At 34.6% G+C, this 15654-nt stretch overlaps 1 protein-coding gene across 10 annotated transcripts in view; it reads left to right on the forward strand.

Annotated features, from left to right (window-relative positions):
- Positions 1-15654, forward strand: part of RANBP17 (RAN binding protein 17) — a 432110-nt gene that overhangs the window by 96234 nt on the left and 320222 nt on the right. For all 10 annotated transcript variants that reach the window (XM_063665353.1, XM_054488237.2, XM_054488236.2 and 7 more), the window contains 2 exons: positions 1567-1672; positions 13239-13374. In XM_063665353.1, the coding sequence (XP_063521423.1) occupies positions 1567-1672; positions 13239-13374 (242 nt within the window). The remainder of the gene's footprint in view (positions 1-1566; positions 1673-13238; positions 13375-15654) is intronic.

A 15654-nucleotide genomic window follows, 5' to 3' on the forward strand; every position in this document is an offset into this window, starting at 1 on the left:
ACGAAGAACATGAAGATCACCTACTCCATATTCAAGGCCCAAAATACACGAGAAGTGGAAGAAAAAGCAGCTACCACTTGATAGAGCCTACAGAGAAAGCAGGGTCATCAGGGCAGAGCTTCTATGATAGACTTTTATATTGACCCTAAAACACTGAAATTCATAAGGTTACTTTCTGGATACTTTCAGCTTCCTACCTGAAGTTTTTGTTCTGTCACCTTTTTCATGAATTGTATGTCATGAAAGTTGAGTCTGTTTTTCAATGGATTACTTGATCAAATTAGTGTTCTTGTTCTCCTACTTAATCTATTTCACATTCCTAATGTATAAGGCTGCATAATTGGTCAGTTCTGATTTATTGTTGTTTTGTGAGAAAATAAAGGATGTGAATACTTGCCAGGTTAGATTTCTAATTTACAGGAATCTTGTCACCCTAATAGGTTGATATGTCTCTCCAAAAATTATAAAAGAGTTGTTGATTAATTGTAGTATAATAATGACTGCTAGTGTCCATGGGAGAACAGAAATAATTTGTTCTTTTTCTAACTTTTATTTGTCTTTTCTGAGTCTTCTAACAAGCAGATAGCCTCTTTTCTTCATTATTCAGTTCCATACCTTTTAAAAAAACATTTTTACTTGAAAGGGTTTCTTAATCAGAAACAATTGATTTCAGTATTATGAAATAGCCCTCTCATCTTTGAAAAATCAGTCTCCAGGAATAGCATAAAATTTGTTTTTAGCAAGATAATTTTATGTTGTTAATTATCTATAAAGGTCTCAAAAGTACTGAAGGATCACCTAGATCAATGAATCCAGAGATGTAAAATAATATACCTTAAGCAAAAATCATTGAATAAATACTTCCATTTCTAAATTAGTCAATTTCAGCTGCCCCCAAAGTAAGATTTATGAAAACTGTAGATGTTGCCATTTGTGCCACTGCCTTAAAGCTATTTAATCCTCTACTGCTATCAGCTGTGAAGTTAACTCTACTGTCAAACAATGTGAAATCTTGGATTTTTTAATACATCATGCATAAAAATACAGAAGGAACAAATTTATTACTATCTATTATGTTCCAAGCAGGGGAAATATTTAAAATGATCACACTGGTACTATCATGACATTGACCATTCAGAAAAGATGCTGGTCCTTGGATCATAAGAGTACGTCCTGACTGAATAACAGATCTGGTCCTAGACAGTTTAGTGTTTTGTATTCAAATTTATTTTCAGTCATGTCTTCATGGTAGACATTGTTTTTTCTATTTTACAAATGAAAACCCTAAGACTTAAAAGAGATAAGTAACTTATGCAAGATCACATAGCAATTAGTAGAGCTGGGATTCAAATTAGTTTTATTTGGTTCTAAATTCTATGCCATTTTCACTGTTCTACTGCCTTGATAAACTTAAAACCCATCTGCTTTCTATCAAGAACTGAGTTCACAATAATTTATCACTTGTTTGGAAGAACAGATCATTGTGCTAATTTTGGAATTTCCCCCAAAATAAGCTACGTTTCTATGAATACTTCTTAAACTTTTTTCTTTCTTATTCTATATTAGGACGTCTTGCATGGCTGGTATACTTAGTTGGGACAGTTGTAGGAGGAAGATTAACATATACCAGTACAGATGAGCATGATGCTATGGATGGAGAATTATCCTGTCGGTAAGTAAGAGCTATGTAATTTACTGAAATGTGCTAAATAGTTAAAAAAAATTAGTTATTGAACTAGTATTGTGAGTGAAGACATTTTGTATGTGGCCTTTTGAGGAAGGTATTATTTCCCTTTTTATTGGTGAGAAAACCAAGGCTCAAAGGTTAAATGATTTGTAGAAGTCAAATCTCTAATAAGTGATAGACTCAAAATATTTTGTACATGTTTGTGCAAATAATGTGATAAAGATTTAGGTTGCTTTTTATTACTTAGGATCTGAGCAAGCACATACAGTTGGTGTGTATTGGAAAGGTGGCAAAATTGGGTGACATACATCCAATCAGAAAGTATTAGGTAGTCAGTTACCCATCGCAGGTTTTGTCACCTATTGGCCACCATCTTAGGAAAAAGCAGTTGAATTATTCTCTTCAAGTTCCTATTCTAACCTGAGGAAAATTTCTATATGTGAATAATACAAGTGAATTGATTTTCTATATATTTCAATTTATTTTTAATAACAAATCTCCTTATAACAGCGTCATACATGTTTTTATTGAAGACTTAAACATTCAAATGAAAATAAAAATTATATACTAATTTGGAGATAACCACTACTATTATTTTGTAAAGTCCCTTTGAGTCTTTTTAATTAATGTGTATGGTATGTTTACTGCATGTGTGTTTTTCAACTTTTCTTAAACTTTACAAAACAATATAAGATGGAGCTAATAATAATACCTAACTTATTTTGGGCTATTATAAGGAATTTATTTTTTTAAATGCTTAGAACAGTGCCTGGCAATTAGTGATATATTTTACACACATACACACACACACACACACACACTCAACCCCACCCACCCACCCCAACACCACTTTTTAAAATCAAATGCAATATCAACATTTTACCTGGACATTAAATTTTCTAAATTTAGAAAATTCCTTGTTTTTGGAATTTTAGGTTGTTCCTCAATTTTTTTTATTATAAATTACTTTTAGATATCCTAAATTATTTTTAGTTATATCTTTATGTAGATTGAAATAATTTCATTAGAGTTCGTTCTTAAATGCAGAATAGCTGGTCAAAGGTTATGTAGCATTTTAAAGACTTTCAATACCCATTACCACACGGTGTTATGAAAAAGGACCAATGTATCCTCTGAACCAAGGGTCCCTAACCCCTGAACTGGTCCACAGCCCGTTGGGAACTGGGCTGCATAGCAGGAGGTGAGCAAGGATTACCGCCTGAGCTCCACCTCCTGTCAGATCAGCAGGGACATAGATTCTCATAGGAGGGTGAACCCTAAACTACACATGTGAGGGATCTAGGTTGCATGCTCCGTACGGGAATCTAATGCCTGGTGATCTGAGGTGGAACAGTTTCATCCTGAGACCATCACCCCACACCACCCCAAACCCCGTCCATGGAAACATTGTCTTCCAGGAAACTGGTCCCTGGTGCCAAAAAGGTTGGGGATCACTGTGCTGAACCCAAATTGTATAATAGTTAACATTTGTTAGTGGTTGAACTGCCAGATAGTAGGGTTCATATTGTTGCCAGTTTATAGTTAACAAATGTGTTATTTCAATTTGTATTTATTTGGTTACTAGTAGAATCATTCTTTTCCACTCCCAGCTTTGCCGCTTTTTCTTTGTGATTTTTATATCTATATTGATTATATTATCTACCTGCTTTTCTTTTGTGATGATCTTTTCTAACTTATTTGTAAGAGCTCAGTATGTGTATATATACACTGAATGAACTCTGTAGAGGAACGAACTCTAATGAAATTATTTCAGTCTACATAAAGATATAACTAAAAATAATTTAGTTATATCTAAAAGTAATTTCTAATAAGAAAAAAATTGAGGAACAACCTAAAATTCCTGTATATATATATATATCTCAGAGATCTTAATATTTTGCTCCTCATTTTGAAAATGTTTTCTCCGTATTTTTACTTCAGAAATTTCTTCTTTACTGGCTTTAAATATTATGTATTCAGATCTATGGACTTTTTCCTTCATATTTCTCTGCTGCTTATATTTAGAAAGATTTTTTTTCCACTTCTGATTAATAAAAATATCCACCTGTATTTTCTCCCAGCTGTCTTTGGTATTATTAATAGCTTTTTATATTTATTTTTAATATGTCTTGACATTTGGTTTCATATATTTTTTCCAAAATTTCCAGTTAATGCCAATCCTACCCTCTACTGATTTGAAGTGCCACTTATATCTTACACAAAATTATTTCATCTTTTTTCAGGCTTTTCATACTTTTCCATTGATCTTAGAAGTATATTGTTATATATTTTTACCCTATTAAAGACCTTAAAATTGTTATACCTAGTTGTGATATTCTCCTTCATTATTATTCTTAGATATATTTCTAAGTGCTTAATAAATTTATTGTACTTTTGTATAAAAAATTTCATTTTGTTCCATTCCCTTTTTAACCTTTAAACTATTTCTTCAATAAAATGTGAATCTTCATGGACCATGAATATTTTTAGTTTTTCTAAGATTTATTATTTTCTCTATCAAATTAAATTACTTGAAAATATGAATAATAGGTGTTTGGGGCCTCCTTAAAGTGCTTTAGTTACTTTTCAACCAAGCAAAAAATTTGCTACTCAATCTCCCGAGTAGCTGGGATTACAGGCATATGCCACCACGCCTGGCTAATTTTGTATTTTTAGCAGAGATGGGGTTTCTCCATGTTGGTCAGGCTGGTCTCGAACTCTTGACCTCAGGTGATCTGCCTGCCTTGGCCTCCCAAAGTGCTGGGATTACAGGCGTGAGCCACTGTGCCCAGCTGATTTTTTTTTAAAGTTTAATCATCAAGTAGGGAAATACAAGACTCGGCGCAGTGGCTCACGCCTGTAATCCCAGCACTTTGGGAGGCCAAGGCAGGTGGATCACGAGGTCAGGAGATCGAGACCATCCTGGCTAACACGGTGAAACCCTGTCTCTACTAAAAATACAAAAATTAGCCAGGTGTGGTGGCGGGCGCCTGTAGTCCCAGCTACTCTGGAGGCTGAGGCAGGAGAATGGTGTGAACCCCGGAGGCGGAGCTTGCAGTGAGCCGAGATCGTGCCACTGCACCCCAGCCTGGGCAACAGAGCAAGACTCCGTCTCAAACACACACACACACACACACACACACGCACACTGCCACTATCTCGTGAGAAAACGTATATTAGGAAATAAAGTAGGTATGTATTTGCCAATGAGAAACAAATATTAGTTTTTTATTTAAGCAGCAAACGTGTTGAACGTGTTGAACTAAGATTTGTGTTTTGGCCTGCATTTCCTGGAAAACAGCCTTGGGTGAAGTTCATGGGCTAATATTTTTCTGGAGGTTAGGAAGAAGAGTACATTTTTAGAGAAGAAAGAATAAGAGGAAAGGGAAAGTAAGTGAGACAATAAGAGAAAACAAATACAGTCAATTTTCATTATTCCTGGATTCCATTTTTTGTGAATTTGCCTACTTCATAAAATGTGTTTCTAACCCCAAAATCAGTACTCATGGTGCTTTTGTGGTCATTTGCAGACATGTGCTTAGGGATGAAAAAATTTGAGTTTTGTGTTGCACTTTCCCAACTGAGGTTGAACAAGGTGATACTCTGCCTTGTTTCAGCTCCTGTACTGCAAATAATTGTCCTTTTTTATGTTCTGTTTAGAGCCACATTTGTCATACTTTTGTGCTTTTTGTTGGTGCTTTCAGTGTTTAAAATAGCCCAGCTGTATTGTTAAAGTGCTATTTAGTGTTCCTAAATACAAAAAGACTGTCATGTGCCATACATGGGTTAGATTAGCTTTGTTTGGGTACCAGTGGGAGTACTGTGAATACTGCAGTAGTCTGTGAGTTCAGTGTTAACAAGTCAACAATATATTTGAAAAAGCCTCTCTAAACAGAAACACAACTGCAATCCATTGACCAGAATGTTGTCACCAGAGGCTTGCAGGAACCTAATTCTGTATTTTACCTAGGAGCAATGGTTCATTATTCACTAATTCAGTGTTCACAGTGACTATAGAACATAACTACCATGAATAATGAGAACCAACTATGTAAGGTGGTGTATTACTGAGAAAATACAACTGGTTGCTTGCTTTTATAAGAATTTTCCTGGAGGCCACACGAAACCACTTGTGCCTCAGAACAACTGATGGTTGGGGCAGTAAGGACAAGCCGTATATCCATTGGCTTCTTTCTGTGTCTCGTTTCTTACTGTCTACTCCTTATGTCTACTCCTGGGGTATTTCACTTTTCCACACTTCTCAGTTGTGTTTCCTGGCCTCTTTGAGGAGCTGCTGGGAAGACAGAGCTTTAATTGGTCCTGTTGGAGCTATGAACAGGAATGGTGGTTTGTCTCTCTTTTCTGGGAAGATTTATAACTACAGAAACTGTGTGAGTCTTTTCTGGGGCTACAAGACAAGTGGCTGAAGCCAGGGGTGAGGTGAGAGGTGATAGTGTGGTTGGTGGGTGTGCAAGCAGGGCCAAGCAAATTCAAGGTGGGGCATATTCTAAGACTTACACAACAGTCTGGAAATAAATATGCATTTTAGAATATTGAGATTCTTAATTAAGAATGATGTCTTAACGTAAAATTACAAAAAAATCACTTTCATATGAAGATGTTCCAAATAATTGGAACTACAGTACTGTGACTTTCTATATGTTATATATAATAGCATTCCAACTCCTCAGAAAACACTACCAAATTAGAAGATCATGAAGCTCCTGCCAAAAATTTATGTGCTATTTTGGCATGAAAAGTTGAAGAGTCATAAAAGCTCCTAACATTGTGATGGTTTATAATTATGACTGAAACATGCTACTTTAAACATAGGAAATAAATATATTTACACTCAGGCCACATAATTCTAATTAAATAAAGACATTTATAGTCATTTTAGTTTCATTCATCATGACTAAAATGAAAACCTCTTGAGAGATTCTCCAGGGATTTTGTCTTATTCATCATGCGTCCTGTTAACTCATTTATGCATGCAGTTGCAATTTTTTAAATTTTTGCTATCAGACCTTGGCGATGACCTTGAACAATAGGATATAAATAACTCCCACATGCTTAGCATTCCAATAATGGAACACTAGGCATAAATGTAATCCACTAGTGCTAGTAGAGTGAGTGCTAGCTTCTTTCAGACCTATTCTACTTAGCTGTGCCACCCTGTGTCTCTCATTGCTCTCACCTACCCATCTCCCAGTCATCCCTCATTATCAAGACTTTAATAACTAGCTCAGAGTTTTCCTCTCTCTCCCAAACCCTACTATTTTATAAATAACTTCAACTGCTTTCTGATCAGATAATATTTCTCCCCTTTTCCTACTCATAAGCCTCCAGTGGCTTCCTATCACACTTGAGACAAATTTCAAGGCCCTTGTGATGGCCCAGAGTATCCTGTGCTACTTCTGACCTCATTTCCTACCCTTTCCCATTTAACACTGGCCTCCTTGCTGTCCTTTGAGTATTACCAGTGTGTTTTCACTTTAGGGCCTTTGCACTTCTCTTTCTTCTGCTAAGAATACTTTCTTCCAGATGTTTGTATAGTACATTTGGCCCCTGAACAATGTGGGAGTTAGGGGCACCATCCTTCCACACAGTTGAAAATCTGCCTATAACTTTAGACTCCCCCCAAATTTAACTACTAATAGCCTACTGCTGACTGTAAACCTTATTGATAACATAAACAGTCAATTAAAACATATTTTGTATGTTATATGTATTCTATACTGTATTCTAACAAAGGAAGCTAGAGAAAAGAAAATGTTGCTAAGAAAATCATAAGGAAGAGAAAATAAATTTTCTGTTCATTAAGTGGTTCTTCATAAAGGTCTTCATCCTCCTCATCTTAAATATTGGGTAGGCTTAAATGCTGAGAAGGCGAAGTTGGTCTTACTCTCTCAGGGATGGCAGAGGCGCAAGAAAATTTGCGTGTAAGTGGACCCGCACAGTTCAAACCTGTGTTGTTCAAGGGCAAACTATTCTCCCTCACTTCAGTCAGGTCTGTACTCAGATGTCTTTTTCAAAGAGGGCTCCTCTGACCTCCGTATCCAAAATAACATCCTTACCCCACTTTATTTTTCTTAATAGTACTTATTACCTCTGGATGTTGTTTATTCTACTAGAGTAAGGGAAGGAATAAGCTTTGTTTTGCTTACCGCTGTATTTTATCTCCTCTGTGTAGCAAAACCTTAACCCTGAGGGAATTTAGGGTTTTTTCTAATTTGTTGAGTGATAGTAACAGAAATTGCACACTTCTGTGGATAGGACCCATTGTCACTTGTTGTTTTTAACCTCAACTAGGCCCTCAGCATTGCTCAGTGATTCTATTTTGTTTCAGTAATTCTTGTCTTCTGACTTCTAAACACCTATTGGGCTGTTTCAGTGGGATGTTGTATCCCACATGCACCTCTAATTCAGTGACTAAAATTAAACTCATCTTTTCCGTCACCTAACCCTGACTCTTCACATGTCTCTTCATCGTACACTCAGTTTCCCAAGCCTGAATCATGAGAGTTATCCTTAACTTTTGCCTTTTTTCTCTCTAGCATTCATATAGTCATCAAGTTCTGTCAGTTCTGCCTTTTAGTTACCTCAGTTAGTCCACCTGTCCTATCTCCTCTGCCAGTTTAGCTACTATCATCTTTCACCTGCATTAGTAGTACAGTTTTTAAATGGACTTTTTGCTTCCTTTTTGCAGCCAGAGTAATCTTTCTAAAGTACAGATCTGATTATGTCAATGCTTTGCTTGAACTATGCAATGACTTCATTGTTTTTAAGATGAACAACATGGCTTATCAGGCTGTTCATTATCTGGCTCCTGCCTGTCCCATTAGCCTCATTTTCTGCCATTCACTACATTATAGCCATGTTGAACATTATACAGCTGAGTAGCTGGAATACAGGCTCCTGCCACCACGCCTGGCTAATTTTTTTATTTTTAGTAGAGGCAGGATTTCACCATGTTGGCCAGGATGATCTCAAACTCCTGACCTCAAGGGATCTGCCTGCCTTGGGCTCCCAAAGTGCTGGGATTCCAGGCGTGAGCCACTGCGCCTGGCCCCCTGCCCCTTTAGATGGCTACACATGCTTTCCTGTTTGTCGCAACACTCTATGGCTTTGCCTTGTTCCATCCTAGAATATTAGGAAATAGCGTTTGTTATAGGACTTGTCATTCTTTTTTCCAGCTGCTTCTTTTATCTTCCTCTTGATAGATTATAGATTTCTAGAGGACTGGGGATATATAGGTCTTGTACTTTGTTGTATTTTGAATGCCTGACACATATCTGACATATAGTGGGTCCTCAAATTTGTTGACTGAATAAATGCTTATTTAGTTGGATACCTAGGAAAATTCAGAACAGTTATCCAAAATTCATTTCATTGTGTTTGAAATGGCATGCTTATACTTGGATCAAAAATTATTTATCTTTTTATTCTGTGCTTTTTACCAGAAATAATTTAAGATAAACGAATAATATATGTAGGACAATAAATTGAAACTGGGAATGGATATTATACACACATTGAGCATCCCTAATCCAAAAATCTGAAATTTGAAATGCTTCAAAATCTGAAACAGTTTGAGCATCAACATGAATCTCAAAGGTCATGCTTAAAGGAAATGCTCATTGAAGCATTTCAGATTATGGATTTTTGGATTCGAGATGCTCAGATGGTAAGTATAATGCAAATATTCCAAATTTCAAAAAAATTAAAAATCTGAAACACTTCTGGTCTGAAGCATTTCACAAAAGGGATACTTAACCTGTATATATTGGTATGTATAGGCATTAGTCTTATACACTTGTTAGAGGTGGCAGCACATCTTCAGAGGGCACTGTGGTAGAGACTGTCAATTGTCTTTCATCTCTTCTTCCTTTCCCTTCCCATAATAAAGTGCTTGATTGTTTTCTTGAGCAAATGACCACTCTGAATAAAGACTAGATTTTCTAGGTTGTTTTGCAGCTAGGTATGGCAAAGTGATCATGTTCTGAGTGTAAATGAACATGTTATGTGTAATATATGTAGACCTAATGGGTGGAGCTGAAGAAGCTACCTTAGACCACAAAGTGCTTGTGGAGGCAAGTGTAACAACAAGATGGAAGGAACCTGAGCCCCTGATACATCATGGAGCACCAACTAGCTTTAGGGAACTACCCTGGATTTTTGCTTGAGAGAGAAATAAACATTTGTATTATTTAAGCCATTGTTATTTTGGATTTCATACACTTGCAGCTGAACCTGTACAACTGCTAAAACTTCTTTGACAAATGGATCGTATACCCTGCTGGGAACTCATTCCTACTCTCCTGCTGGTGGGGATGTCATTGCCTCTTAGGCAAATGCAGATCACCAGCTTAAAATGAGTTGTAAAGGCACCCCAACAAACTTTTTGTTCCACATCTTCTTTGAATTGGGGAATGTGTGCTATAAAAAGGAAATAAAAGTAAATAAGAGAAAGTGCATAAAATCAACAAAGAACTTGAGTAGGAGAAGGGAGATCCTATGCAATGAGGAATTTAAAAGCAAGATACACCTTATTTAAGTCACTTGACAAATCACTTGGCTCCAGAGATGAAGTTTGCTGTATATATCTATTTATTTAACTAAAACTTACTCCAATAATCTGCTAATTCACCAGTACACAGATTTTAAAATTTAGCTTTACTCCTCCTCTCAAAATTAGAAGATAAACATATCACACATCCTATTAGGAAAAAAACCTCAAAACCTGTTTATAATAATCTAATTCTTAAATCTAATTCCTCAGCAAGTTCTCCATAAATCTTAGCAGTACTGAGAATATTTGGTATGCAAAGGGTACTTTTAAATAAGGAGCTTTATTTATAAATATAGGAAATAATCACTATAAAAACGCTTGTCAAAATATTTTTTCATAACATGTTGGCAATACATAGCAAGTTTTTAAAAATTTTCATATGCTGTGACCTAGACGTTTTGTTTCGAGAAGTCATTGAGGGTAAAGGAGGGGAAAGTAGTTATGTTTTACTTAGAAATATGAATTTTTATCCAAAATAAGATGATTAAATTTTGATGTAGCCTTAATTTTATGCAACCATTAAAAACAGTGCTTTGGAAAATTATTTAATAACATGGTAAAAATAATTGGTCAAGATATATTTAGTGTGATGGATTGTAGAAAAGAATAAAAGGTTCAGTAAGTGTTCTGAATGCATAAGTGAATCCTAGTATATATGATAAATACTTCATAATGGTGAACAAAAGATAGTCTCTACAGGAAATAAATGGTTTTGAAGCAACTGGGTAGGCATCTTTAAAAAATAATGTTAGCTCCTTGTCTCGCACTGTATAATCAAGATGAATCTCAGTGTATCATAAAGGTAAATGTAGGAAAAAAGAATCACAAAAATACCTGATTCAGGTATGACCTTGCTATTATGTAAAATCCATGAAAGAAAAAATTGAACAAATTTTCTGCATGAGAAAAACAATAACAAAAACTTCTGCATGACGTTAAACATTATAAAGTGGTAGTCCCCAGGGACTGGTTTAGTGGAAGATGGTTTTTCCATGGACCGGGGCAGGGGATGGTTTCAGGATGAAACTGTTCCACCTCAGATCACCAGGCATTAGATTGTCATACAGAGCACACAACCTAGATCCCTCGCATGCAGTTCACAGTAGGGTTTGCCCTCCTGTGAGAATCTAGTGCTGCAGCCTATCTGACAGGAGGCGGAGCTCAGGCGATAATGCTTGCTTGCTCATTGCCCACCTCCTGCTGTGCAGCCTGGTTCCTAACAGGCCACGGACTAGTACCGGTCTGCAGCCCAGGGTTTGGGGACCCTTGTCATAAAGTCAAGAGACAAATTAAACACAAAATTGTTTACAGTTCAATTATAGACAAAGGGGTCAACCCTCTGATATACAAATAATTTGTAAAACTCAGTAATTAAGAGACAACCAAATAGAAAAAAAATCAGCAAAGGATATGAGCAAACAGGTCACAGAAAATGACATGGGAAATTTTTAACCTCGCATAGATAAGAGGTGTACAAATTGAAATACACCGAAATGCCATTTTTCAACTTTCCAGAAATTCTAATTGTCTGTCATCCTGAATTATCTTGTCTGTGTGTATATACACACTCTTAGGGAGTGTTGGTAAGAGTATAAGTTATTTCAATTTTTATGGAGTACACTTTGGTAATAGCTATCAAAATTATAATAATTTATGCTGTTCGAGTGAATAGCTTGACTTTTTGAAATGTATGTTATAGATGGACATGTGTGAAATGACATATGCAAGATTGTTAATTGCAGTATTTTGTAACAGCAAAAAATTATAAACAACCTTAGTGTCCATCAATAGGGAAATGTTTGAAAATATTATGGTGTATTCATATAATGGAATGTTAAGCAGCTTCAGAAGAGAATGAGGAACCTCCTTATGCCTGATGTGTAAAGAGCTCTAAGATTCATTGTTAAATGGAAAAAGCTAAGCTTAGAACCATGTGGGTAATATGTTCTATGTGTTCAGAAGGGTTGGGAGGAGAATCTGTAGTCATATCTGCCTGTACATACATAAAACATTCTCTGGAAGGACATATAAACTATTAATAATGTGATATATATGTTCATGTGTGCATATATGGAAGAAACTGGGTGGGTCAGGGCTAGGCAGAGCTGCCTTTGTGCAAATTAGAAAAGGATACTGCTTCATCAACCTCTACTTCTGTCTTGAAAAATTATTATATTATATTGATTTTGTTAGCACAAGGTACTTGGCGGTCATCCACCAGAAAATTTTAATGAAAATAGATAATATTGAAGGATTTTTTTTTTGAGGTTCTGCACTAAGTTTTTCATTATATTGAATTAAGCTTTTTCTGTAGGAAATTTAACATAATCTTCAGTTCATTTATAATTTTCTAATAATAATAATTTTGAATAATAATAAATAGAAAAGTTATGATTTTCTCTTAATAATAGTTTAACTGCTGTTAGGAATATTTGATTTTGTTAAGATCACCTTGTAGTTTATTTAAGGTAAAATTTTATTATTCATTAAGGGCGGGATATAACTTTTGATAGATGTACCTCTTGATATTTTTTTGAACTTTGAGTCATGACCTCAAAATATTTAATTATTTAGAAATATAAGATTAAGTAAAAAGGTGAAATACAAAACTTCATACTTAATATCTTTCTTCTTTTACTAAAAATTTATATCTATGTATAGGGTTTTTTATGTGTATGCCATGCATTTATTTTATCAGTTTTTAGTAAAATAATATCTGTATATACATACAGAGTTTTGCATCTATATGCAAGTATGTATATGTCTTAGGAAAAAAAGGCTAGAAGGAATTAGACCAACTTGTAATATCTCACAGTAGTAGGATTTCAGATGATTCAAAAAATATTTTCTTTATATGTTTTTGTATTTTCCCACTTTTTACAGTGATTATATGTTATATTACATTTATGGTAAATGTTTTAATGTTGTTTCTCTAAGGTTTTGTACTGAAGCTTTTTTTTTTATTTTCCCTTCATGAAGAGTTTTTCAGCTTATATCTTTAATGGATACCGGATTGCCTCGATGTTCTAATGAGAAAATAGAGCTTGCTATTCTGTGGTTCTTGGATCAGTTTCGTAAAACATATGTTGGTGATCAACTTCAAAGAACCTCAAAGGTAGGTTTCTACTAGAGAGTTTAAAACATGTTATTGGAGATGAAGAAAGATGTACATATATAACTGAATGATGTATTTGGGAAATTTCTACATAAGACGTGTAATTGATTAATCAATTGATGAATTGGTGTTGAAGTGCAGTGTAAAATTAAGTTGCTTGTTTTATACCTAGTTTACCATTTTCTTTAAAGATTGAGTGGCAGAGAGGTAGTGTGAATATGTTTTACATGGATGGTCATTAAATAGTTGAGATTATTTTAAACACTAATCAATTTTGCCTTATTGTATTTCAAGATTGAAAGCGTAAGATTTGCTTTTTTAGTAGTCCCGGGGTTTTTTGGACATTTATTTATTTATGTGGCTTCTAGTATATTTCACTAATTTCTTGGCATTTGTACATGATTAAATAACAAGGACTAGGAAAATTAGATGTGTCCTTAAGAGACTGCAAATAACCTTAATGTTAGGAGTACTCATAGTATGATAATTGAATGTTTAGCATCAGCAAGTTAAGATGACTTGATCTTAAAGTATAATGAAAGATTATTAAGAGCATTTATGTGAACCCTAAGCAGATATTTAGTAACATTAGATACCGACACTGAGTAAAATCTTCGCCATAAGAAGTTCTAAGGATATTCTCATTTCTTTTGAACTTACAGTTTGTTTTAGTGGTGTTGTGGGATTTTTTATTTGAAAATTCTAAAATAAACTTTTTGTACTCATTTTAGCTGTTTTATCTTAGGAAATTTAACCTTCAGTTTACTTAGGATTTTCTGATAATAATTGTGTAGTAGTGTGAAAAAAATATTTTGTTTGATTTTAAGATTATCCTTTAGTTTATTTCAGGTAAAATATTCTTTACTCTTTTAAGGAAATGATGCCATTTGATAATTTCTTTCTCAAATATATTATGATATTATCATTTAGGATTAATATCAATAAAATTCTCTTAGAATTTAGCTGCCACCAAATGAGACCATTTGGAAGAAAAAGGGTAGCTAGAAATAAATGTTTTAGGTTGTCAGTAAGACAACTTAGAATCAGACAATAATTACATACTATCAAATTTATATAACACAGTGCTTTTTTAATAATCCCAGATGTGATACTTGAATATTGAATATAAATCAAATGATGATAAATTTTCTTGTTTAATATGTCCAGAGAGTATCTTTGCTTTTGCAAAAGGATTACTCTCAAAATATTGCTAATACAATATTCATTTGGTGTAGGTCTTAAATCAAAACAGTAAAATATGGAGTAGAAAAGCCTTCTAATTATTGTTTTGAAGGCACCTGGAAGGAAATATGTAAAATGAGACTAGTTGTTTTAGGGCTGTGGGATTTCGGATTTTGTTTCAAAACTTTTAATATAAGGTAATTGTGGGAAAAAAAGCGAATTACAGATTAGTTTTTCGTTTTTGAAAAAGCTTGCACTTTAGGAAAAAGTAAACACATCATCAGAATGGTATTGGCTCCTTTATTGTAACTTTAACATTGTTGGTGTGTGTATCTTACCCTATTAAAGGAAGTTAGTCCTAAGATGACAAAATTTCTAAGGCATTTCTATTGCATAACCCCAGAGTGAAACTAAATCTTCCTACTTTTTGGTTTCTCTGACTTACCTGCCAATCTGTCTTAATAGAAATCATTTTCGCAAGTCCTTAATTATGTGTCCCGTCACTCTCCTAGGAACTCTTCATGCTAGCTTTATTCCTTACAGTAGGCTTGCAAGGTTGGTATTAATGTTCTCATTTTACTAATGAAAGAACAGACTCTCTAAGACATTTCATAAGTACTATATATAGAATTTTTTTAGCAACCAACTATGTAAGGAAGACTGGGTGGAACATATTTCTTGGTGGGTGTATTGTCTGATTCCAAATTGTGGCAAAAAGTGGGAGAATACTAGATAATAGCAAATGAATGTTTAACAATTAATGCATGCTTATTTTGTACCAGGAACTGTGCTAAGCACTTTTAAGCAGTCTCATTTAATTGTATCATATAGAGTATGACTTCAAGGTTCTTCCCAATCTGTTTTCTGCATATGTTACCAGCTTCATACTTCAGTACACCATACTTGCACTGCATACTTTATATGTGGTAAACTTATTTCAGGTTCTTCAGCAGTCTGTGCTCTTTGTTAATTCCAGGTATTAGAAGAAAATGTTCCCCCTGCTTAATTATGCCTAGTGTTCCATTATTGGAACGCTAAGCATGTGGGAGTTATTTATATCCTACTGCTCAAGGTCATCGTCAAGGTCTGATTGCAAAA

Source organism: Pongo pygmaeus, chromosome 4 (genome assembly GCF_028885625.2).
Source record: "Pongo pygmaeus isolate AG05252 chromosome 4, NHGRI_mPonPyg2-v2.0_pri, whole genome shotgun sequence".
Classification (NCBI taxonomy): domain Eukaryota; kingdom Metazoa; phylum Chordata; class Mammalia; order Primates; family Hominidae; genus Pongo; species Pongo pygmaeus.